Raw genomic sequence first — 27,285 nt, forward strand, 5'->3', positions numbered from 1 at the left:
TTCACATCTGCTTTGATAAGAACACATTCGACATGCCTTCTTCACCTTCTGCCTCCCAAAAGTTTAACTGTTTTACTGTCTCATCAAGCTTTTGTCTCTTTCTTTTTGCTTTTTGCTTTCAAGCTGGGTGGATGGATGAGCTACAATGCTCCCATCTCTCATAATTCTTCATTCAGACTTCCCACCGCACTTTCCATGTCTTACATCTCTCCCACCCTTCCCCCTCTTTCTGTATTGCTTTCTTTACTAACCGCAATATTCCTTTTGCCCTTCCTTCCCCCTTCGTTCACTCACCTCCTCTGTCTCTCTGCTGTGATGACAGGGATGCAGGCAGAAGGAGAAGAGAGTTGCTGAGTTAAACAGAGACGCACAACTAGGCCAACACAACTGCCTCAAGGGATGTGTGTATGTGTGTGTCTATGTATGTCTGTGTCTGTGCATCAGTGTATGTGTGTGTTTGTGTGTGTGTGTGTATGAATTTGTGACAGAGTAAGACAGAAAATGAGAGTGACAAAGAAGCAGACTGAGAGTAAGGCGGTGAGACAATGGTATAATTATACCTACTGTACATGATTTAAAAAGTCACCGCTGTGGTTAGACGGAAATTTTAACCTTCATTGTGTAACAGGAAGAAGCAGTGACACCGTTACACAAAAACTGTTTGAACATTGACGGCAGTCGTCTTGCAGTCCTCGAAGGTTATGCCAGTCCAGCAAGGTGGATTGATGAAGATGTTGGCCACTGGCAGGGTCCCCCCCCCTGATGCTGTGATACAGGGAAACCCACATTTGAGGCATTAGAGTGCACACAGGAAACTTACAAAGTCTGGTTATCACTGTGTAGCGACCTTGGATTTAACTTAGGGCGTTTTGAGGTAGACCTGATTAGGCATTGTTCCAGCGAACAAGCAAAAGTGCACCTTGCAATTTTTAATGTGTAGTGCAAGTTGCAGGACCTGCAGTAGCAAATTACTTTTAACAAATCACCTATAACCTGTAACTGTAGCAGTCTAATTCCACAAAATTACACATTTAAGCCAAAATGCATTTTCTTCAATCCAGTCAGATGTCTCAAAGCACAAAAAATCTTTTTGAGTCTTTTTTTTGTACTCTATTCATATAGATTTTAAAGATAACTCATCTCATTTCATCTACAGTATATTTAATTCCTAGTATTACTATCAACACTATACTCACCAAGCTAATTGCTGTTACGTCATAGATTTTGTATATTTACATATATATACAGTATATATATATATATATATATATTTGCAGTATTTCTGAAACTCCCGTACGACACTGCAGATGTTAGGCATACAGTAGGCCAATGTTCATTTACAGTAATGTAGAATAACCGTGCCTGCTGAACTACTGAATGTGTGTGTGTGTGTGTGTGTGTGTGTGTCAGCAGTTCATATGCACTGAATCACGCCTAGTTGTGTTTTAGCGAATGGGTGTGTCTTGAACTCGGACCCAGTGGGTCGTAGGCTGCATATGTGCGTATATGTTTGCATGTGTGTTTATATGTATGTATGTCAGAGTTTCTGAGAAACAGACAGGCTGTTTAGCTCCCTGTTGGACGTATTCTCTGTGTTTGTGTGAAGGGAAATACTGTGTGTGTGTGTGTAGATGTAGACTGTATGTATTATGCAGACCTAGGAGAGCCTTGTGCTATAAATAAAACAGGGCTGCAGTGTGCTCACTGGCGGAATAATCTATCTGACACTATGGAGAAAGAGAGAGAGAGAGAAGTAATGGCAGAGAGAGAGAGAGGGAGAGAGGGAGAGAGAGGGAGGCTGGAATGAAAGAAGGAGAGAGAAGCCAAAAGAGAAACTAAAGAAAAGGAACAGGGTAAAGGAGTGAGCAGGTGAGAGAGAAATCATGTCGAGGATGAAGGAGAAGAGTGGTTTATCCACAGGGTGCCTCGCAGAGGTAGTTATCACCGTGAAACAGCTAAGAGTCGTATTCAAAAGGGCAGTAATGCCTTTCTTCAACATCTGCTTGGGTAATTAGCAACCCATGTCTCTTTGAATCTCTCTCTTCTACAGAGTTTGTACTCCTCACACCCGTGATGAGGACATTCAGCAGGTCCCGCACGTGTATAAGTGCTTGTGAGCAAAATGTCGAGAAGCTAGTGAAACTTATTACTTCTTATTGCAGTTGTTTGTTGATTTGCAGCCTTGTTAGTGTTTATTCAAAATGATCAGGTCTTCTGACAGAAATATTGTTTTTTGACATTACATATGCATTAGATCATAGGTCAAGCATTTGTTGTTTAAGGACATATGGATGGACTGCGTGGGTCAAGTCACTGAAATTATGATGATGACAGGATTGTCTCCCTAATAACAAGGTCACCAGTTTACCCAGTCTTTACAGGCTCTTTTCATACAGGTCAGCATGCATTATACATTAGACCTGGCCTTGCTTAATGGAATTCAAAGTGTTTACTAAATCACAGTAATCTGCTTATGCTGCAATTATAATCTGTATGTATTTATGTAACATTGTGTGCGTGTTGACATGTGCATAAGTGTGTGTGTTTGTATCCAGGTTTACAATAGTATGCAGTAGAGACAGGGTTACAGTATAATCTCAGGCCTAAGCATTTTAATATCTTTAGGGTACATTATACATATACATTTATAGTATGTTATTATGAAAATGACCATGGCTGTTTGCTATTTTTCTCTTCCAAAAATAACACAGCGCAAGATCTTCAAATATTTTCTAAAATGGACGTTCAATGGAAAAAGCCACCCTATAACACTAGAATGAAAAAAAGCTTTATTTCTGTGTGTTAAGGCATTTACAAAGCTAAACGGCCAAATATCCATTTGCCGTTGCCATGATATGACTTTGAGATGTTTCCATAAACCTGCATTGAAGTTGGATACAGGAATATAAATACATTTTTAATAATTCAGTATTGTTTCAAGAGTTCAGGTTTCCCCCAGTCAACATCAAAGAGCAAAAGCTTCATTCTTGATTCAGCCTTTCACATTGGTATTCATGTAGAGAAAGGGAGTTATTTGACTAGTACACATACAGTAAATAAGTACTACATTGGAGCACACTGGTCAGAGGAAAGCAACAGGTGGACATAACATTCTTAGTAAACGAGAGGCTGATATTGAACATCTGCCTTCCATCCCCCGTGTCCTCTGGATCAGTACATTTCTGCAGTCTGCATATGATCAGGATCGTCATTATCTTTTTAAGTGAATTCCTGTAAGAAATTGAACAAAGGCTTGACTTTCTTAATTCAACCTTTCTTTCCCAATTTGATTGCTCTCCCTGCCAGGTGATGGAGTTGAAGGGTCAGATGATCCACGTGCCCGAGTCTTGCTCCCTGATGTTCCTGGGCTCGCCTCGTGTTGATAAATTGGAGGAGCTGATGGGCAGAGGACTCCACTTGTCAGATATCCCCATCCATGATGCAACGCGGGATGTTATCTTGGTGGGGGAGCAGGCCAAGGCCCAGGATGGCCTGAAGAAGAGAATGGACAAACTTAAGGTAGAGTGGTTGCTTTATTCTGTGTCTGTTTTTTATTTACAGAGCAGGACAACTGAGGAAACTTGAGTTTACAAGAACAGTTTCCCATCATTAAAAAATGGGCTCTTCTTTGTGACTTCTTGTGAAGCCACCTATTCATAACGTAAACTCCATCTGCCGGAACTGTTTGAAAAGCATGGAGAAATTCACAGTAAGCTGATTATATAATCTAAGCATAGGCACTAGCTTGTGTCACAGCGCAGGTAGTACTGGTGAAATGATTTGACATGCATTCTAGGGGATTAAATTACTACTAAGCCTCACCAGCTACTAACAGGCCATCACATACATTGAATGCCTTCTGTTGACAGCAGCTAGAAAGCATGTGAGCCTTACCTGAACCCCAGTAAGCTTCAGTTGCTTTCACCATGTGGTTTGTGGCCAGCCCAGGATTCTATGTTTGTGGTGCCAACCATGAACTGAGCTCGGCGTTAAATTTATTTAACAATAGACACAGACAGAAACTGAACTAAAATACTTAAAAAATGAGGGTTATCATTCATTGTCTATTATGGCCTCAACAAAAGGAGACTCACCTTCTGTCAACCAATCAAAATGACAAATAACCTGTGACCATGACGCTTGAAATAGTGAATTTGGTAGGTTTTTATCTTTGTTTTCCATCATGGTAGTTACAAGACCTGGGAATGTGAAAAAAGTGTTGCACACTCTGGCTCCATATGTGTTTATCTTCTTAATCTGATGATGTTTAGGCCCTCAGGCCTTATTCGAGATCAACAACCCCAATCAACAAGAAGGCCAGAGGGACAAAATGTCATCAGATTAGAAAGAAAAATGCATATGGAGCCAGAGTGTGCGACACGAGTCGACTTCCAGTGATCAGCATCTCACTACCTTCTTGGTGTACGTTACTTTTCCATTACAGACGTGGAAATGAGAAACTATCTTTCTCAAGAATCGCCTACTGCACCTTTAAATCTATCCTGGCTGGAAGAGTGTTGCTCCTGGGACTTGCTCCTTTAATTTGCTTTCAAAGTACCTTTGAGCAAGTCACTGAGTCTTGACCCAATCTTATGCGTCTGCTCACTGCATCGCTCTCTCGCTGCAACTTACTCCCCCAGGCCGCTGTTATAAATAGCTATAGCTTAGTTGCCCTGCCTGCTTGAACAATGGTATAGCGCTGCATCAGACAGATTTGGCATTACGAAGCTCGCCCACGGACACAAATAAGCATATGCAGATACACACACGATCAAAAATAAATCAAATTAATACAGGAATACATTTACATGCACCAGCAGTTTTAATTTGGTGCAGTACTCCCACATCTCCGAATCGCTGTCATCAGTGCCTTCATCAAAGCAAAGTGCAAAACACAACAAAACCTATTAATCTCCTTCTCTTCTCTCCTCTCCCAGGCCACGTTAGAGCGGACTCACCAGGCACTGGAGGAGGAAAAGAGGAGAACCGTGGATCTCCTTTATTCCATATTTCCGGGTGATGTGGCACAGAAGCTGTGGCAGGGTCAGCCAGTGCCCGCTCGCAAATTTGACGACGTTACCATGCTGTTCTCGGACATCGTGGGTTTTACTGCTGTGTGCGCCCAGTGCACACCTATGCAGGTCATCTCCATGCTGAACGAGCTGTACACACGCTTCGACTACCAGTGTGGCATCCTGGATGTTTATAAGGTCAGCAGGCAGAAAGTTACACACATCCTCTTTTTTATGCTATAGTTATCTGTTGAGTAATATTGCTAGTTTAAAATGAAATTTGATCATTGCTTTTGATTAACATGATTTTGCCTAGCCTCCATGAGCCCCTTGAGCGACTGGGCCCTAGACAGCCTCCCCCCCTTATGGGCGGCCCTGCTCTGTGTGTGTATGTGCTGTCATGTGTGGGTGTACTTGTGTTGTGGAAAAAGTCACTGATTAATGGCCAGTCTGTGGAAGCTTAAGAAAGATGTGTCAATATTGCCCACGTGACAGTGTGGCTTTGGCTCTAGTTGCAGTTATCTGTAGTGTGCTGTCTTTCCCTCTTTTCATCTTTACTTTCTATCATCAGATCAGTATTTCTCTCCATTTTTACTCTTTCTGCTTATCGTCATCCTTCCTCTCTGTCTCAGTCTTTGTAACGACAACATATACTTGTCATTTTCCCATAAGAAACATGTGTCTCCTCCGTGTTATCTCTCAGAAATGTCACGTCTCAAATGTCTAGAGGAAGGGAGGAAGAGATACAGAGAGGAATGTAGAGAGATTGAGTGATTGTAAGAAGGTTTATGTGTATAGCAGTTGAAGAGTGAGTGTGTGTGTGAAAGGGAAAGCAGGAGCAGGAGGACATGGTGAAGAGATTGAGGCACCCATATGTTGCCATTGTCATGGTTACTGTTGAAATGATTTAGCCGGTGGCAGCCCTAAATGAGAGCAGTTTGTCTCCGAGTTTCCTTTTCCACACCTCTTTCTCCTCTTGTGCTGTCTATTTTCTTTCCTTATAAGGACAGTGTCAACTGTCATGACACCTACAGTATCTCACTCCATCAACAGGAAATATGTCAACACATCTCTGCCTGTTTGCTTTATTCACATGTGCTCGTTTTAATGCCTTTAGGAAGTAATTCTCAAAGAAGACTTGCTGCTATACTGCAGGCATAGTAAAGTCAGTCAGGGACTAGGGATGACTGTCCTCCAATTTTGGGAATGAGATCATGATTATGACTGAATGAAAGCTACCTTGACCAACAGTAGCACTACAGAGCAATGATTTCACGACACGTCCCTGATTTATTTGTTTTGTGCCTGTCCATGTACTTCTGGTTGATGCAAGACACATTCTTACCATGTGATTTTACGCTGTTGGCTGCAGTAATGTGCAAATTAATGTAACAATGGACCAAAAAGACAGTGAAACAGACTGCTAGCTAGCAAACATGGATATTAACGAGAGCACGACCAATATTAGATTTCCGGGGCTATTGCCGATACCGATATTTGAGAGTGAAAAATTCCCATATCGATATATAACTAACTCTAAAAGCATGAAATTAGATTTAAGCTTTTGTGATTATTGGCTGTGTTTATGTGACACTACATGGTAACGTTTAAGTGGTATTTCAGTGAACTTCAGGATGGGTGCTGTAGGGGATGTGTGTATGTCTGCATATTAGTGGCAAGACGTAACTGAAATGCTTTGATTTTTATGCCTAGGTTTTTTGACTTCTCAGACTGGGTCAGAAGCAGTGCAAGGCTTTATTACGATCCGCTCCAAATGTTCACCAACTCTTGTTTTGAATGATAAAGGTTAAGAGAGAGACACAGACTGACACTGTAGTTGTTACATTACAAGAGGAATGAAGGAGTGCTTTAGATTTCCACTACTTAGTGGAGATCCTATGAGTTGTTGAATGGCCACTTAATTTCACACATCAGCATATACTCACAGTCACACTTATTCATTTCAGTTTCTGTCCTTCCTCCTCCATTTCTCACACAGATCGAGACAATAGGTGATGCCTACTGTGTGGCAGGAGGACTTCACAAGAAGGTTGATAGTCATGCAAAGCCAATTGCACACATGGCCCTGAAGATGATGGAACTTTCCGAGGAAGTGCTGACACCTGATGGGAAACCTATAAAGGTAAGTTTTCATTCACTGTCCGCCATGTGGGCATCTGAAGCACTTTTGTAGCATGTAAAGGATTCAGCCCTAAGATGTAACAGTTCCTCCTGTTGCCACCACTACATGAAGGCTGCAGAAAACTCTGTAGTTCATGTGTGCTGTTTACTGAGCTGCAGCTGCACTATGGCAGGGCAGTGTTTACAATGAAGTGTTTCCCACTCACAGTCTTTACACGGGCAGGCTGCGCAGGTATATTAACAGCTGCCCAAGTATATTTGGCGACCCATTTTAGCATTTAGCATAGCAATCAACAGGGAGAACGACACCATCTGCAATCGATTAACTCGTGGACAAACTGCCTTCACTCTATCCCTCTGGTGTACTGCATAGAAACACAATCTTGGGTATTACTTCCCTCCTGTATATTCATTAATGAACTGATTTTGACGCAACCACTTATATTTAATGTAGGCATACTAATGCTGTTGTTTCATAAAAGCACCTGGTTGGTGAAATGACATTCTGTTGGCTTACATGGCTCACCTCCTGTTGTGAAAACAGAATTGTGCTTCAAAAAAGCCAAAATGTGACATATGTTTTTTGTGTGACTTTATAAAACATACTGTTGATGAAGAAAGTCAACAGGGCAGAAACAATCCAGGTGAGAAAAACAGATAGAGGAATAGACAATCTCATGCTTGAGCTCCGTGACACAAATCCAACATTTTGAGCAACATTTTGCAACTCTGGTGGAGAACAGTACCAAAGACAAAAGACAAATACATTTTTGACCACGTCGTTCAGATCTACTATGCATTAACAACAGATTTACTTGCCCCATTACCAGGCTAAAGCCAACCACCACCAAGACTTTCTTTGGACCTTCATTTTGAAGTAAATGAATTAGCCAGTACTGCCATTACCACTTCCTGCTGAGGACAGTTTCCTTCAATCTTTGCCTTTTCTCACAGTAGTGTGAATGGACAGTGCATCTGTGTGCCTGTGTCTGTTTTTGCCAACATCTAAAACCTTGTAAATGGTTTTCTGGTTCTGAAAAGTTTTGTGTTTGTATCTGCACATTGTTGACCATTTCAGAATGCACGCTGATAGTCAAGTTTAAAGCGCTATGGACCGCAACATGTGCAGTTTCCATGGTGACAACAGAACACATTATTGACTGAAAGGGTTCGTGTTGTGATTGACATGTACGGTGTTGGATGGATGAATGGATGGATGGAGGTACAGGAGACTGGAATTGACAGATGGATTAATGATATTTTAACGAATGGATAAGAAGTGACTTGGCAGTTATCATCTTAGTGTCTGGACTTGCATGATAAAATCTAGAAAACTCCTGTTGCTATGAGCAATCATTTACTTTATTTACAAACATATGCACGTTTCCTGTGTTGTTTATGGCTAAAGTAGGTGAAAAGAGAAAACTATGAGAAAGAGACACTAATGGTTCAGTGGAGTGCGTTTTCATGAAACGAGGCAAGAGACATGGTGCACCTTATAGTGTGTGTCCGTGTTTGAGTTGTTCACATTCTCCCCAGCTGCATGTGTCTACACACACCTGCCAACCTTTCATATGAAGTGAAATGCCTCGCTGTAGAGCCTGGCTGTGGTAAAGGAGAACACTAACAGGTGGAGGTTGACAAAATTCACAGAGTACTGTAAGAAATAATTGAACTTAAATAATGTGGGATGTTTCTTAACTTTGATACATTTGTGTTTACAGTGGAGGATGACGCTTGAGTTGTATGTGACGTTTTGTTCTATTTATGTCCCACATGCTTCTGAGTGTGGTTTTAGTCTCAGCTCTTTCTCCGTCGCTCTCTCTTCCTCTCTCTTAGCTTCGCCCATTCGCTTTTCTTATTTCGGTTCTCTTTTCCTTTTTTTCTCTTCCTCCATTCAGTGTTGTATCAAGAGGAGATATGATGAGATGCTTTAGCTGTGCTTACAGTGCTTTCACCTAACACAACCTCCCGAGGGTTGCCTGAGTGACATTATTGCAGGAATGAATTTCAAATGGTTTACTCTTTGGCTTATTCACTACCTGCAGATAACGTTGCTGCATTCGACCCTACAGCATGTGATAGTTCCTTTTGGTTTATTTTGGCATGCTAGCGATGGGACATTTACAGGTATAATGTGTAGCATTTCTGCATTAAAATGTCTATAAAACAACAAGACCTTTGTTTAATATTTTGTTGAGTTGTTTATTTACATTATCCCAAATGTGTCCAACAATGTTTAAACCGAGAGAAATCTGTAAGTTTACTCAAGGTAAGGGTGCGTTTCATTTGGTCACCTGTTGCTGTAACTACCGGGAGAGAGTCAGAGAGTGATGAAGGAATCAGCGAACGTGACTAAACATAACGTAACGTTAAAACTTTAAAAACCTTTCCATTCGTGAACATTTGCGCCTGAGTCTAGGACTGTGTGTTTAAAACAGTTGCGAGAGATAAAACCTGAGATAGAAAGATAAACTGCAGTAAAATGGTGCAACATGCTGTGAAAAATAAATCGATTTAATGGTAGAACTGTCCACTTTTCATCACATTGGCTATAGCTGGTGCTGTGAGCGTTGATCCACCTTCAGATGGTTATCGCTCTGATTCATCAAGACAAAATTAACACTAAATCCATGTCGTGTCCATGTCGAGCTCCTTTTAACAGTATTTAATGTACTTATGGAGTTATATATTAAGTTGGATGGGAATTAAAGAGTCACAACTGAGGGAATTGAGTTTAAACCTCTCATGTTAATTCAGAAGAATAAAAAGGGAACACAGGAAATGTTTATTTATGTCTATCCTCAGTCCAGTCCCTGTAAAGGCCACCCATCACTGTTAGGCTGCCTTGGTAGCTTTGGGAAACGGGGTGCTTACTTGCAACTTCACAACGTAGATATGAGTCGAAGTCATCACCTACAGTAGGTTGCATTATATTTCTGGTTTTGCAAACAGTAAAACTGAACCCACAACTGTAGCATACAGCAGTTGTGAAAGATGTTAACAATTATGTCATTGTTGTCATGCTCTTTCTTTCATTTCACTGTATTCAGTATTACAGGATAAGGCTGGTGATATTCTATATTTTTCTTATTGTAAACAACCTCTTACAAGTGCACTATTTATTTCTGATTGAGTAACATTTGAAACTAAAATGCTCTGTTGTTTCAGGGAACGACTGAGCCTTCTTTAAAAATGAAACGACATATTTGTGACTTGTCTTTATATATTCATAAGCATTAAATGGGCTTGGGGCTGAGTGCCGCAGACATGATTGGTAATTCAGAAAGTATTGAGAGACTGACTGACATTGTTGGTTTTAGTCTTTTCAAAACCAGTTTTTATGTTCGAGAAGACTTATTTTTTCTTTTGCCCCTGAGCGCATTTGTTATTGCCTTAAAAATACATATAGACGGTGACACAGATAGGAACAAAACATGTATGCGAGTGAGAAGCTACAACAGATAGCTGCTGGATAACAGACAGGACGCTGTTCTGTGTAATGCTGTGCACCTAACATTGTCCATTTGTCTCGAAATAGAAAGGCCCTGCCAAGCATTTTTGGCCTGCTCTCCTGCTCTTCCACTTTCTCTCTCCTCCCCCCTCCTCTCGTTCCCTCACCCTCTCCTCTGCAGCCTCTTTCTCACCCACTCCTTTCATTTTAGTCTTCAGTTTCTTGCTTGCTTTTTCCTCTCAGTTTTTTACTGTTATTTTGCTTTTTCTAAATTCTGCACCTCTCTGTTATGCTCTCCCCTTTCTTATCTCTCCTCACTTCATGTTGGTATAAAGGAGGGTTATAGAGATATTCAGCACTTCAGCACGATAAATGCTGTTCAGTGAGTGCACTCAACTCCGGCCAGTGTTGCACTGTTATGCAAACTAGCATGAGAGCTGTGAGAGAGAACTGAGAGAAAGTGTTTAGTGAGGGTGAAATGGAGAGAGTGATCCAGGGCCTCACAGAGAGGAATATACAGAGGAGTGAGATGTCAGCAGAGAAACACATCAAAACTAGAGACTTTGTGATTGGATGACGCCTATCAACATCTTCACGTTCCGACCCATGACTCCTCAGAAGTCACTGCTACATTATTACGTTAGTACTCAGTACACATGCATCGGACGACATGTGGACAGGGACTTCATGGTGCGTTCAGGTGCAACTCGTAAACTATTTATAACCAAATTGGATCTTGTTTAAAATTCAACTTTGTTGAAATAATCAGACCTACATCTCTCATTCCTTCCTTTTTCTTTTACTACAGCATTTTTGAGATGAGATGAGACAAGTGAAGTTCACTCAGTTGACAGTTTATGTGATACAATGAGTTAAGAGTTAAAAGGGGTACATCGAAGTAGATCTGCAACGATTAGTAAATTAATTGAAAAGAAAAGTCGATCGAGAAAAGAATTAATTTCAATCTATTGTAGATAATCGATTTTTCGTCATTTTTCAATAAAAAATGTCAACATTTGTTGGTTCCAGCCTCTTAAACATGAGGATTGGCTGCCTCGTGTCATGTGGAAACTGTTTCAGACAGGTGGTAAATCAATTGAATGATCTTTTTGGAAGCAGCAGTTCAACAGCTTTCAATATGACCATAAAGTTCAATCAACACCTTCTCAGTTTACACAAAAACTCAAAATGATAACCTTCATGCAGGTAGGGTTTATTGCAGGACTGTTGTCTTTGACTGCATTAGTTTTAGCCCAGTGAAGCTAAAAAACTGCCAGCTGCATATGAAACAGCATTGACTCTGCAACAACTCCCCCTCTCTCTGTCTCAGTCTTTCTCCATCGCTGTATCCTTCTGTCAGCTTGACCGGAGGCTGCAACGTGATTGGTCGTCTGTGCTGCTGCGCCATGTGCTCATTGGCTCGCCGAGGGCCATGTGCTGTGGGATGCTGACTCATAGTGAAAAGGAGGGGAAGAGTGTATGAGTGTTACTGTGTCTGTGTTTTGAGACTAAGAAATAAAGAGGAGAGTGGGCGCTGGATGCAGATTTGTTTGTGTGTGGCTGTGAGTGGTTGTCTGTTGTAGAGACAGACAGACAAGTGCACGGCCATTTGTAAGCAGTTTAGCTGAAAAATAGGTCACACTAGTTCACCTACCAGCCCTTTCTCTCTCTCTCTCTCTCTCTCTCTGGCTTTCCGTCTCTTGTTTTCTTTATCTCTCCTCCTCTGCTGTCAAGGCTTTGCCTTCTAATTATAAGTTTATTTTTGCCTCTCTCTCTCTCTCTCTCTGTCTCTCTTGCTCACTCTCTCGCCATTGTCTTTCTTTCTGTCTTTCTGTATGTCCGTGCTCTCTCTACCTCACTACCCCCATCGCCTGTTGTTGCCATGGCTACCTTGCAGTGTGCTGGCATGCACGTAGTGGCGTTGGATACCTAGGTGATGTGATGCTCAAGCGGATCATTAGAAATCTACTGGGTTCCACTGGCTTTTGTTGTTGTTGTTGTTGGTGGTGGTGGTGGTGGTGTGTGTGTTTGTGTGTGTGTGTGTCTGCGCTGTATGTGTGATGACTTGTTGTTTCCAAGTGGAGGATATCAATAGTCGGTCGAGTGGCCATGAAGTGCAATGGTCAAATTGGAATGATGGCTGGATTGCTTTCACTCTGCCTCCAGTCATTTATAGATTCATACTTCAGCCAGATTATTATATGAGCACCATGTTGCTGCCCTGTATCTGTTACCAAGAGGAGATGGAAGCAATCATTTATTTGATTAATTTCCCTCTCTCGCTCTTTCTATTTTAAGATTTTCATCGCTCTAAAAATCTGCTGCCACTAGATATCAGATTAGACAATAACAGCTACGCTAATGTGGAAGTGTGATTGCCGCAGTACAGTGGATCAATGCGCACACTTCTGGTTGAAAACAAGATCACCTCTGTGCTGCAGAATGAACAAATAGCATGTGTGTTTGGTGAAACATGGCAGGTAATTTGTGCTGGAAGTTTCACATAACAAATTACGGACATGACAGATTCACAAAGGATTAAAATCACCGATGGTCTCCACAGTTATTACAAATAACTATAGTTAATAAAAGTATAATAATAAAAGTCCTGTGCGGATAGGGCTTAGGACTGCAAATAACAATACAATCATATTGATTAATCTTCCACTTATTTCCTTTGTTAATTAATCTTAAACCCTATTTGCACAGGACTGATGTTACCTGTGGACCTCTAGTAATTTGTAATAACTGCTGTCTGTGTTTTTTTTGGTTGTTAATCCATGCCATTTCCATTATTTCTTTGAGGTTGTGTGAAAATATTAGCACCTCTGTGATTCAGGTTTTCTGTTGTCAGGCAACTGAACAAGAATGAAATTTGACAGTGGCTCATAATATCTTGAACAGCAGTCAACAGTTGTGCGATATTGACATTTAAAATAAGTGACAGAGGAGGTTAGAAGCAAAATGTTGTCATATTCAAGTACAGCCACAAAGCATCTGCTACTTGATCTAAATAAGCTGCAAATAGTGGGCGGTTGTAGCTCAGGAGGCAGAGCGCATGAAACACACACATGAGGTTCCCCGGTTATACTAGTAAGGTGTGAATTGGTCTTTAATATGTAAAAGAAGTCAGAAAATAGTGAGACATGTACTATTTAATTCCCCAGAGCCCAAACTGAGGTTTGTAAATTGTTTGTTTTACTTGACCAACAGTCTAAAACCCAAATATATTCAGTTTTTTTCAATCAAAAATGACAGAGAAAATCATCTAACCCTCACATTTGAGCAGCTGGAACCAGTGAATGTTTTGCATTTTTAGTTGATAAGTGATTCACTGATCATCAAAAAAGTAGCTTTTTTGTTGACCAACTACCAGCTGCATAACTTCCATTTAAAGAAGTGCATGTGTGCTGTCAAGGAATATAAATGAAACACTACTGTACTGTTTTTCTGAACCCTCTCTCACCCTTTACCTGTTTTTTCTCCTTCTTCGTCCCTTTCTCTCTCAGCTAAGGATAGGTATCCACACAGGTTCGGTGCTGGCAGGTGTGGTCGGGGTAAAAATGCCACGTTATTGCCTGTTCGGGAACAACGTGACACTGGCCAGCAAGTTTGAGTCGGGGAGCCATCCGAGGTGTATCAATGTTAGTCCCACAACTTACCAGTAAGTGACGGTAATAAAAAAATGAACACAAATGTACACGCATGTATACATGATCTTGACAATAAATGCTTTTTAATATTTCTCTTCTCAACAGGTTGCTGAAAGATGACCGCTCTTTTTCATTTGTCCCACGTTCACGCCTGGAGCTCCCAGAGAATTTTCCCAAAGAGATCCCAGGGACATGTTACTTCCTGGAGGCGGGGACATCTCACAGCCATGCCTCGCTCACCAGCTCTCGCTCTGCTCCCCCGGCCTCTATGAGGAAAGTCTCCTACAGCATCGGGACCATGTTTCTAAGAGAAACAAGTTTGTAGGTCCCACACACAGACTAGGATATGCAGATATTCATTATGTGAGATGGTGGGATTTGAACCTGTGGAACATTCAGGAAACAGATCACACAGATCTTTTGAATATGCACATGCATTATGTGTGAAAACTTGGATTCGGACCTGCAGGACGGCATTTATGAATGAAACTTGCTCTTATTGTAAGTGAAAAAGAACAACATGTCCTCATCTCCCCTGAGCAAAGGGAGATACGGTTCGAAAGACTTGATGCTCTTCTCACAAGGACCCGTCCCCAAGGAGGTGTACTGATGCAGAGAAACCTTAATATTAAACTTCATGATCTAGCTGGATTCCTCAGCTCCATACCTGGTTTCTAGCTCTCTCCAGCGGTCCTCTCTCCCAAACAGTAGCCTGACCTGCGTCCAGAGGGCAACAATGCTTGGAGATAACCCGGAGAGAGACCATTTATATGACCAGTGTTGCACTCGTTAGCAATGGAATTGCGCAAATAGAACAAATCTACTTTCCATTATCAAAGTGGACACTGAGGAATGAAGTCGTATGAACTTTTAGAACAGCGGTTTTCAAAGTGGGAGGTGGGGACTTCAAATACATTACTTATTACATTAGTTATCAAAAGGATAACACATAGAGTAGCCTAGTGAGTGATTTGGTTGAAGAGAAGTTTGGAGATCGGAAGTTTGGGGGAATTTGTCTGTTTTTCCCACCTTCCAAGAGTCAGAGACAGATAAATGCCTTAGGACAGACCCTTGTAATGTGTTTGGTGTAGTCTGAAGTTTTGTCAAACAGCAATATTAGGCTATACTGGCTCAATTGTTGAGTGTCTATGTGATCAAATAACATACAGTAATCATTATCCCATAGGCATCCAGGAATTGAGAGAAACTAAGCAAGTAAGCGTTTTTCTGTCTGAGGAGAGGTCCACAGTCTCAGACTTTGAAAACCCCTGTTTTAGAAGATGGCAACATTGCCACAAGTGTTTGCTGTGCATCATGGCCTCTTGTACAAGGACGACCACTACTGAAGAACCGTACAACTCCCCTTCCAACTGTCCCTAAACCATGTCATGCTTTACCAAACATACGTCTAACATCTGCTGCTTGTTACATCTGTCCATCAACGTAGGACCACTTGGTCGGGATGGGGGAGAGATGAATGAGAGGCCAAAAGGTCGGGGCCATCAAGGGACAAATGCCAAAAACACTAGTACTAAGCTGATCTTAGAGCCTTTTCTGCTTCTAACCCACAGCAAAATATAACCAACTACAATCTAGTCATTTCATTGCAGGTAATATGTTTAGGACTTAAAATTGTTCCCAGCACAGTGCCTTTTTTACTGCTCAAATCAGGATAAACACAAGATGGATTAATTCTAAATATCTGAAAATAACAAAACCATGAGGAGCGCTTCATTTATCTCATGTTCGTCTTGTCGTTAGGACATTTCTTTGTTGTTAACTACACTGGATAGTGAAAGATTTGAGTGAGGAAAGGACACGTGCCAAAAGTTATGAACCCGTTACTTTGCAAGTCACAGTCCTTGTGTCTTTCATTTTGAGATGGTCACGAATCGCTGGTCAGATAAATCAAGCGTTCCTGAAAGAGTTCAAATATTTAAAATTCTGTTCATCTGTTTTTTGTCCAGATGAACCAATAATACACACAATATAGTACTAATGATATAGTACTATACTAACTTCTACACATAGTCACAGTATGCATGCTTGACACGGCTCACGTTTACGTACATAATCTTTTTTAATTGCATTGCTTTTTGTTTACCACGTGGATATAAAGTATTTACTAGCCCCATACAAATGTAACCAACAGGATAAGAATTCAAGTTTTCTGACTCTGATTTACTCAGTGGAAATCTCAGGCCTTCCAAATACTTCAGCGTAGCTCAGTCACCCAGACGTGGGAGAATAAATATCAGAAGTTTTTGTCAAACAGATTCTCCATAAACTGTCATCATAAAGTGGGAAGTGAAGGGTTGAAGTTGGATAGTGTTTGAATATTTTACAGACTCGGCACATTTGGATACTTCATGTAACTCACATGACATAGCTGCCATTGTTCTCTTTGGTTTTTGAGACCACAGAGACGTGACATCAGTGAAGTCATGAATGAATTGCTGGCTGATCCAGGCCTCACAAAGGGAGAACAAACTATTTTTAGGAGGCTTTAGTTTCCATTAAATATGATATTTTTAATGTTGACAGAAATGTCATTTATAGAGATACACTGAGATTTGTCAACATCACTAATTTAATTTGTAACTGATGAAACAAAAACATTCAAAAATGATTTAGTTTGTTTAAATTTGAATAAGTGGTGTTACCTGTGTGTGCTTACTAGTGTTGGGCCATGTCTGCCAAATTGGCATATGACCATGCAGTGAAACATCATGATGGATGATGACATCATAGCGTGTCCCCTCAGTGTTGACGTAAGGCAGCAGTTGCGTATTAGCTCACCATGGCAGCGGCCGCTGTTTGCCACCGTTGCTCTGACACCAATCTCCAGCTGTCTCACCCTGCATAGGAAACCATCTCCCGTTACCATCGACATACATCCCTGTGCCAGGTTCAAATGCGTCCTCGTCTCCGCACCACATATCCGTAACTTAGCTTTGTTCAGCCTCATATGCATTAAATAACGTTGGCCGACTAGAAAAGAAACTAAGCTAAGAAAGCTGTGTATAAAAACGGCACGACTGAGAGAAACAGCTGCCCGCGGGAAAAGAAACACTGCTGCCACAAATTTAACCGAGTGTCTTGGGTTCGCCTAACTGAGCTGGTTTGATAAGAAAATAATAAACGGGACATGGAGACGTAATGTTAGTGCACTGAGCAGCAACATGCTTCTTTTCATTTCCTCTGCTCACATATCACAAACAACAACAACAACTCTTGACCGACGGCAACCTTGAGGGGACACGCCTCTTAATTGTGCTCTCTGGTGGGAAGCCTTTGGAGTCACGATGTTACGTTGGTCAGGGATTAGTAGTCGGCGATGGACGATGGCATCGTTCAACGGCCAAACCCAAGTGCTTACCCTCTTGGTGTAAATTTATTCAGTTGTACAACAACATCACAATATCAGAGCCTGATAGATACTCGGGGCCGATACCGATATTAGGGGTTAAAAAATTCTCATATTGATATCAGCTGATACACACACATTTTTTTAAATTATCCCTCAAATGTGGTTTGGGTTGTTTTACAATTTAACAATAAAATTGTACTGTCCAAAAGGACATCGATTCACTGAACCAGTAAACTTCACTGGGACTTTAACAATTACAGTATAAATTACTCCGAGCACCTTTTTCGACATTAGTTGTTACTGTAAAAAGTTTTCATCATATATCGCTCAAGCTCTATACAGCATGGCTCAAGTTAGTGCCAAATAACTAAACCTTTAGTACCAACTTTTCTAAATGGCAAAATACATTTTAGAGCGCGAAAAATTCCTAACCCTAACCATAACATTACAGCTTTTAATATACAAAACTTTACCAGGTGCAGGACAGGGAATAGCATCTTGCTATTTCACTACATCTTGCTAACTGACATACAGGTAGCTGAACCCTTTTAAAGATTAAATAAAATGTGCCCATTGAGTTCTGAGGCCACCAACAACGGCTAGTCTTGCTTTTTAATTATTAGACGTCTGGTTCCTGCTCTCTGTTGTGTACGTTTGGTTGTTAAAGGGCAGGACCAGCACACTTTGTCAGCTCACTGGCAGGGATTCAACAGGAACATGTGCTGGCTATGTTATGTAAAACACAGCTTGAAGGAAAACAGCAGAAGGGTAATTTACTTCAGACACAAAAGCTAATGTCCATCTGGCTGAAATTTACCCCCACAAAAGGGCATTGTGCCCTTTAACTGAGATTAACACCAGCGTCACAAAGCAATGTGCCATATTTGAGGAAAGTCAAAAAGATTTTCCTTTTAGCAGTTTTTGAATTAGAGATGGGTTAGAAGTGTGAGAAACTTTTTTCATCGTCGCCATCAATAATTCCTCTTCTGGAGCTGTCATCAGATTCCCTGAGAGGAGTAGCATCAGAAAGTTCTGCCAAGATACATTTCGGTGATGAAAATCAACATTTTTGAGACTATTTTTCCACACAGCCCGTAGTTTATATATATATATTTACTATAAACACAAATAACTGTAACCAGTTTTCAAAACGGTTTCCTCTCGCTTGAGTATACTATGCAGTATTAAACTGTGGACTGGACAACAATAACACCTGAAGGTAAACCAATCAGTCAAACACATTGGAGCATTGATTTAAGCCTAAAAATATCAGGATTATAACACAAAGTGAACTTCTGCCATCGTTTAGGGGTCAACCTTGTAATCTTAAGTCTAGAGTATTTATCTACAGTATGAACTGATTTAAAGAGTGGGGAAGGGGACATTTTAAATCTAATTTGTTGTTGTTTGCTTCACCTGTTGGAGAGCAGCCTAATCTTGTTCACACTTTGTTGCTTCGTGGCAACAAAGACACTACTGTTCCTAAGACCAAAAGGTCGATAATAATCATGGTTTTTGTGACATTATGAGAACCAGAATCTGCAGCACCCACCCGGCACATCCTGTATCTGTTTACATCAGTGGCTCAGAAGATTAGAAGTAGTGTTGACCAGCCTGCCCGTCCCTAACCCTGGTTCAGTAGCAATTGCCAAATATAGTTAGGGGGTATAGAGCCGCTGCAGACGGGGCATAGATGATCAAGGGACAAACGTGGAGGGGTGGGGGTCGTGATCTTTTTTTTGGCTTCAGAAGGGGAGCATGCCAGAAAAAGAAGCACTGATCTTGAGGCTTCGCTAAGCTTTCCAAGAGCGTGAGGGAAGATTCCCATGTCTTTAAAGCCTGGGAAAGTGGAAACTGCTCAGCCTTATTTGTGCCCTGAGGATAATTTCACAAATGATGAGAGGCCACATGGGCCATTTTATTCAAAACTACAGATTTCAAACAGATGCCTAAAGTGTTTTTAGCTTTATTTAAATTTGATTAAAATGTGATATGGACAAGTAAAACCATAAGCAGTCCCCTGTGCATCAGCTTATTTTAGTGGAACTGAAAAAAAAAAAAAGAAACAGGACAAGCAGCAATTTGATGTGATTAATGGAAGATGTATGCCAACTCTGTCTCATTATCCACATTGAGAGTAAGAACCAAGTAGACAATGTTAGATAGATGTTATTAAAGAATGATCATGTTGATTATGGTTAAGGGTGTAACAGCAGCCACCACCCAAAAGTCGACGCAACTGTCCATTTTGCATCTAATTCATTTTACATCTTAGTGTCACATTTATTGCAATGTTTTTCTGTCATGTTGATATATCATTATTTTTACATCATGTTGTTAATGTGTTTCTATTCAATTGTGTACTGATTAAATTAAGTTGATACAGACACACACATCAACCTTACATGTTTATTCAAATATTACAAATAAGGCCAAGGGGATCTTCTACATAAACATAATGTGTGTGTTTAGTATTCACATCGGTTATTTTCTCCTAAACAAACATCTAGTTGTTTAATTTATACACATTGACTCAACATGATGGTAAAAGTTTGCATTAAATGTGACACTTGAAAATGTACATGTAATTAAATACTTAAAGTCAGTTTATTTATCTGAGCGTATATAAGCAAACAATGTTAGAAGTAAAGGAAAAGGAAAAAGGAACACGGACACTACTATTGCATTGTGTCCTGCAGTAAAAAAGACTGAATTTCCTCAGGGTCCATGTCAGGCAGGTCGACCCACTCTGAAGTGTATCTGACAGTTGTGTTATTGAGCCTGAGGTAAGGTTCTTCCAAGCCAGCGTCCCTGCCTGCCAGCCCGGCTATATTCTATAATACATACACGCATAAATGTATACAACATTTATTGTAGCATAAATGTAGTGCTGGTGTCATTTACACTCAACTTCAGCAGCGCCTGAATTCTGCATCCAGGCTAAATAAAGGACATTACATCAGCGCTTCACCCACGCAACTTGTGTCCAACGCTCTCGTCTCCAAGTCTGTAAAATCTTGGCGTAAAATTAAATGTTTGGTCGGATCTATTAGGCTTGCTGTTATGATGTGGAGGTGTTGCAGGTACTGGTTCTCTACAGTTTGGCTGTCAGTCATGGACCACAACACCTCAGTGCATACACTCATATGTGTACAGGTGAACAACACAGTTACAGCGGCAATACAACTGAGCTGTACTGTATCAGCTGCGACAAACAACGAACATGAACAAGTGTTGTCATGAGCCTGAGGTGCGTGTAGGAGGGTCCAGTGAGACAAAGCCAAATACATCCAGCAACTGTCGTCATTATGTGTGTGAGTGTGTGTGTGAGAACATATTGAGTTTGCCAATAGAGCGCGGCAGGAATGAGTCCAAAAACCGGGAAATAAGTTAGCATTGTTGCACTTCCGGTTCCCTCGTCTCGTAGGCAATGGGTTTTTTGTTTAGATGCCTAAAATAAGAACTGTGGTTTAACACAAACTTAAGAGATTTTCTCATTTTGTTCTACGACATAAAATGCATCAGTAAATACTCCACATTAATTGAAATGTTTACGTGTCTTAAGAAAGGCGGTTGCCAGCAAGTGGCTAAATGAGACTATAGAGGTTGTCAAGGACATAAAACGTCATCGTGTCGAACACGGAGACTCTTCTACTCCTTAGTCTGCCTCAACTTTCCAATTTGTAGATGTAACGTGTTTATAGTTTAGTGTAGCAGGAGGTTTCGTTGTGGTGACACTGAAATCGTGTGACCATGATGTCGTTCGTTATAGCCTAACGGTACCTTTTTACTTCTTTTCATTTATGTGTAAAAAATCAGTATCACAAAGTATCATAGTAGTATGAATAGTATCATAAACTTGTGTTTGCCACAGAGCTCATTTTCTGCGATAATCTAAATCCAATTGAAGCATCCCACAGGATTTTTGTTGAAGGAACCAGGGCGACGCTAACTTCGGTGTTATAAAAAAAATGTCATCCCTGCCACTCTCTATGTACAAACATAATGTTTTGTTAATGACGGCCTACTTGTAACACATCTGGATGATTGAGATATATTTAAGATATTTAAACTGAAAAAATAGAAATTGTAATAAAATTCTATTGCAGATTTTTGGGGGGGTAATTCACAAAATGATGACGTTATCACATTTTCCACTGCTTTGTTGTTCGTTTTCTATTTCAGACAGATGTTTTATATGTCAGTATGTGTGCCATCTAAAGCCAACATGTCCCACAACATTCCCACCCTCAAGTCATGTCTTTTTGTATTTCAAGAATTAAGAAAAAAAAAAGTTTTTTCCATGAACACTATTGTAATTTTTTCATTCCACGTCAAATTTTGAATGATTTCCTTATGATGGATTTATGAGATTTTTTCTTCAACTGAACGAGCATGACAATGTCATTTTTATTAAAAGAATAAAACGTTGCTTAACATATATTATTACAGGACATTGTTGTAAACTGTCCTGTTGCCAAGATTAACTTCACCCCCACTGACTAAGCTGATGGGAAACTGGTCTCTATTTGTTTAAGCTTGGTTTCAACAGCAGAAACAAACATGGTCGATGCTTGTCATCCATGTCCAGGGTCATCCACGGATCTCCAGCGTCACCCCCATGAGAATAGTAGCTTCCATAACATTTGTTCACCAGCTTGGTTTATAACTAATAAAACATTGAAGACATTTAACAAGTTCTGCATTTTACTGGGATCTCTCTCAGCCGCTCGATGTTTTGTACTTTGATGTCATGTTGTAAACACACTGAGCTGACCCTGGACTTGAACCCTGTTTGATCCTGTGGTTGGAACCAGGTGTTTATGTGGAAGAGGCGTGATGACAGCTGTTGGTTTCTGACTGACATTAAGGGCACATCTTCTGTCTTATATGATGTAAATAAAAAACACCAAGTATCTTTAATAAGGAAGAAAGACTGTGGCTGTTACTATATATACATGTATTTACACGCTTGTATATCGCTGATATGAGTGTGTGAGTCTGAAGTATGCATTTGATTGAGTGTCATTTTGCTGTAGCATTTCAAACAGACACAGAGTTCACATACAGTACAATGTGTTCGCCAAGTGTGTGTGGATCACGTGGATAATGAAACACAAGGGTTATTCTTCCAGGAGAAAGTTTGAGATGAAATCCTTTAGCAGTGTAGTCATCATTGCATCTACCGATTCCATAACAGTTTTGGATGACAGTCATGGATTTGGGAAACGCCGTGCCAAATAGTTCCAGATGGATCATGATCACTCGGCAGGATGAATCATAAGATCATAATTTGTTCGACCAGGCAATATTTTTCACTCTTTTGTGTTCCAGGATTGTCACATTTCAGCTTCATCTCCCTCTCTCATTATTGAGGCATGTTTGTCCAGAGGACAGATACCAAGCATGCTTTTTAGGTTCTTTCTTTTTTAGCGGTTCAGAGGGATTAAACCTACAATAACTGATGTGTTTTAGCCACTTGGGGACCGCAGGAACAAGTTGTGATCATCACCTTTTAAACCGATACTATGAACTTGTTAGCAAAAAGTTGCTTATTTACACATTCAGCAGTTAGAGAGCAACATTATCATTCCTTTAGGGCTGCGTTTGTGTCCAAGTGAATGAAAATCCAATATGACTGAAGGTCTACTCAGCAGCCCAGTCACCAGGATTAAATGTGACATTTCTACCACGGATACATTAAATTTGTACGTTTCCTTCCTAACGTATTAACATGCCCAGCAAGAGACTACTGTTCTAGATTTCATTAGACAACACAGGGTTGCATAACGGAAGTAAAGTGTGTAATATCCTTCATGCTACAAAACACTGAACATATATACAGTTATTTATATACATATATGTCCATATACTTCAACATCAACCAAACATCATTGACGTAAACACAGGGTCCACCTCTCCTCTTCCCTCTGCAGTCCTGCACTCAGTCGTCAAAGAACATTAAGTGAAACAGTTTGATCCAGGATGTTGTGGCCTCTGGGAACATGTGGGCACAACAGTCCTGTTTCCATCTAGATTAGCAGTTCGGCTGGTCAGGTTGACCAGTTACATTTGTATGTCGCCCGAGGGAGACATACCTGTAAATGAGCTCTCCCAACCCTCTCCATTCAGGATCTAACACCAAACCTCTGTACTTTTTAATGCTTAATTGCCTTAACAGGCTTTAGGTATTTTGTTTTTTTCCCTGTTTTCTGTATTTTTACGTCATATTTCACAAAAATGATCTGCTTTTTATTACGTGTCTCAGCTTTTTCAGCACCACCACCATCAGCACCAGTGCCATGTGCTAACGCTAACACAAGTGGTAATAATGAATCTAGTTGTAGTCTCTCTTACTCACTAGTCTTGATGTAACTTAGCCAGTTTAAACAGGAAACCACTAAACTAAATACTGGGTAGTGTCTAACCAATCTGACTGTTTACGGATGCTTTCAAATATAAGGATGCTGTTAATAATTTCCAGCCTGCAATGAAAGTGGTTGCCATTTAAACAATATGCTAACCAGCGTGTTTTTTTCCTGCCTCCTGTCATTTCTGTCCTTGTCATTGGTGAATTGGTAACAGCTTTAGTCTTAACAATAACACTTAAACCTGAATCCTGCAAAACACTCAATGGCGATTTCAGAGATGTTGCTCATCCTGTGTTCGGTTTAGTCTTCTCTTCATTCCTCTAACCCTCCAGCCCTGCGTCTGTCCTCCCTCCCTTTATCTTTCACCCCCTCACACACTCTGTATATGCAAATACGTCCCCATTACACTAATTGGCTCTGGGAGGATTGAATATTTCACATGGACCATCTATCTTGGCTGCACAGGCGGGTGAGTCTGGGCTGTAGCATAACATCACACAAGCTAACGTGCTAATGGAAATCACACACACTCAAAGTATGAATGAGTGAAAAAAGGTCATGTAATTTACACACAGTGCCTGTCATATTAGCCAAATGAAGCAGGGCTGAGTTATGGGGTGGTGTGGGGTTAGTGTGTGTGTGTGTGTGTGTCAAGCCACTCTGCATCAGAATGAATTATGCAGTCATTATTCATGGATGCATCTGTAGAGGTCTGGATGCTCTCTGATCTCTCTGTGTTGTCAGTATTGAAGAACATACAGGGTGTGGTTTGGTATGTTTACTCTCCAGCATGACCTGTTACACGATTTCTGTTGTGAAAATGATGATGCAACTGGCAAACAACTGACCTACTGCCCATTTGTGACTTTTAAAAATATTTCTGATCCCTCATGTAGGGTTGTGGTTTAGCATATTTCTGAATGATGATCTGGGAGGTCATTTCAATAACTGTCAGTGTTTTGGCAAAACAAACAAACCCCACTCTTGGTCCACTTACTAGCTTTTTCATCTGCTTTCAACGTTTTCATAGTCTTCATCAGAGGGTGAGTTTCACAGTTGTCATGGAGATCTACAGATATATGAGATGATATGATATGACGATAATCTATTGCACTTTTGGGACTTCTCGTCCATGTTGACTTTGACCTTGTACTTTAAGCAGACCTGATGTATTTATTGTGTAAATCTATGGTTCTATTTTCAAGATCAGTAAACTTAATGGGTCCATCTTACTGTACACCTGGGGCAAAGAGGCACACGGCGCAGCACAAGTGGCACTGCTAGCTGCAGTCTAACGCAGTTGTAATAATTTTAAACAGCTCTGATGGAGCTTAGGTTTTATTAGGAGGACGGCCGCTTTGCTAAAAACAATTTTACTGTACAGACCTGAACTGTGTGTGTGACCTTTTGATGTGTAGAAGAACACGGATCATAACTATGAAGGCTATGGTCTTCATGTTGTATATACACTGCCAGGTAGAGTATAGTAAACAACTTGTATTTTCATTCATTTCATCCAAAGAGAATCGTGTATTTCAAAACAGTTGCTATGACTTCTCAGCCTGCATTGACCTTCATCAGATTAATATGTACCTGTAGGCTGTTAACACGAAGGTGAAGATATATGACGGCGGGACTGACCTTCATCTACCTCGTGGTTCTTGTTTGGTAAAAAGCTGTCAGACACTTCGGCTGACAGGGCGTGTCCACTCACGCCCACTCCACCACTGTCCCAGCCTCCCTGTGTGTGTTCTGTACTTTGGCGGAGGGGCGTGGTGCTCAATGATGAATTGCTGCTGCCCTCTCATCTGTTCTCCCGTCCATCACTTCTACTCACATCACTTTCTTCCAAGCGAAGTCCCTCTCCAATCAGCTTACCCGTAAATTTCTCTGTTGTTGCTGTCTTCCTGTGTCTTCATTCCATGGCTCATTTACTGATTTACGTACAGTGCGTCCTCATTTACTTCCCCCAAACCCATATTAAGCACTGCTGCTCCTACCACTGCCATTATTAAAAAACAAAACGTATTACATTGCTTGAGTCAAGGTTTAAAGTGTTAATTTAACCAGCAGAATTGCATTATTAATAATCGTGGAGATACTGTATGTTTCCAAACACATCAACTATGTCAAGCTGAACCATTGGGAAAATGTCTAAAATGATGCACAAGACATCCAGAATATTTTTGTTTGACACACCATAAATCATAAATAATCGTCGGTTTGAATATTTAATTCAGTACAAACATCATAAAGCTTCAATGACGAGTTGGAACAAGCTGATACAGAATAAATATGACACTCCAGTGACACTGCAGACGATTTCAGCAGCTCTAAAGCCAAACAACTGTTGAAGAAACAGCGGCAGAGATGACAGACGAGCCGAGGCCTCACATGACTTTATCCGAAACAAGCAATAATCCACATGTCCTGCCTCGCTCTGATATTTTCCACCAGGGTCAGCGGAGAGGAAGAGAGATGAGCAGGATTGGAGGATTAGTGTTGATCCATGCAAATTAAAAGATCATAGAGGCAACCTCACAAGGCTGTGTGAGTAGGATGCCCTTTGCGCGAATCTGCATGTGTTTTTGTGTCTGAGAGTGAGAGAGCTCGTAACCACCCCCAGCACTTCAATCTGCCTGTGCTGAATGTGTCTGTGTGGACATTTAGCCTCCATTAATCTTCCTAGGATGAACAAAGTGATGCACATTCTGTCGACTGGACCATGAACGTATATTTTTCCTAGAAATCTCTGTGGTTACCCATATACAAAATCCTGGTTTATCTCAGAGATCAGTGTATAATACCTCTGAAACAGCGTTTTACCTACAGGATTACTGGAAAACACACCATTAGCACCAGTGTTACAGCAAACACAATGTCCAGTGACCCACAAAGCCTGGATTTTCTCTTCTTATGTGGCCTAACACATGAAATCTGACACATTTTTTATCAGAGGTTTGCATCAGTTTTACATTTAGGTAACGCAAGTCGACTGGAGCCTACTTTTACTCAGTTATGAGGTATGACTTGTTCCTTACTTGTCTGTCTTAAGATGTTTTATAGAGTGGGAGCATGGGAGTTGTCTTCATTGTAAGGCAACCACCACTCAGGCAGAAATGTTCACAGACGAGGTAATGCAAGTTTTATTCATGATACATTTACACATTTTGCTGACTTCATTCCTCACTCTCTAACGTGTCATCTGGTGTTTCCCCCCGGAAGTTATAGTGACAGGCGAACAAATGAAACCTTGAAGAAAATGATGGATTTCTCTGGGTTT

At 40.8% G+C, this 27,285-nt stretch overlaps 1 protein-coding gene across 1 annotated transcript in view; it reads left to right on the forward strand.

Annotated features, from left to right (window-relative positions):
• The window catches only part of gucy1a2 (guanylate cyclase 1, soluble, alpha 2), a 41,747-nt gene extending 20,005 nt beyond the window's left edge, over positions 1-21,742 (forward strand). Inside the window, exons 5-9 of the mRNA XM_084351321.1 lie at positions 3,307-3,519; positions 4,938-5,210; positions 7,012-7,155; positions 14,118-14,272; positions 14,367-21,742. Coding sequence (XP_084207447.1) covers positions 3,307-3,519; positions 4,938-5,210; positions 7,012-7,155; positions 14,118-14,272; positions 14,367-14,586 — 1,005 coding nt within the window. The 3' untranslated portion in view covers positions 14,587-21,742. The remainder of the gene's footprint in view (positions 1-3,306; positions 3,520-4,937; positions 5,211-7,011; positions 7,156-14,117; positions 14,273-14,366) is intronic.
• Positions 21,743-27,285: the final 5,543 nt, after the last annotated feature.

The sequence above is a fragment of the Pagrus pagrus genome (assembly GCF_965226575.1).
Source record: "Pagrus pagrus genome assembly, chromosome: 4".
Lineage (NCBI taxonomy): Eukaryota > Metazoa > Chordata > Actinopteri > Spariformes > Sparidae > Pagrus > Pagrus pagrus.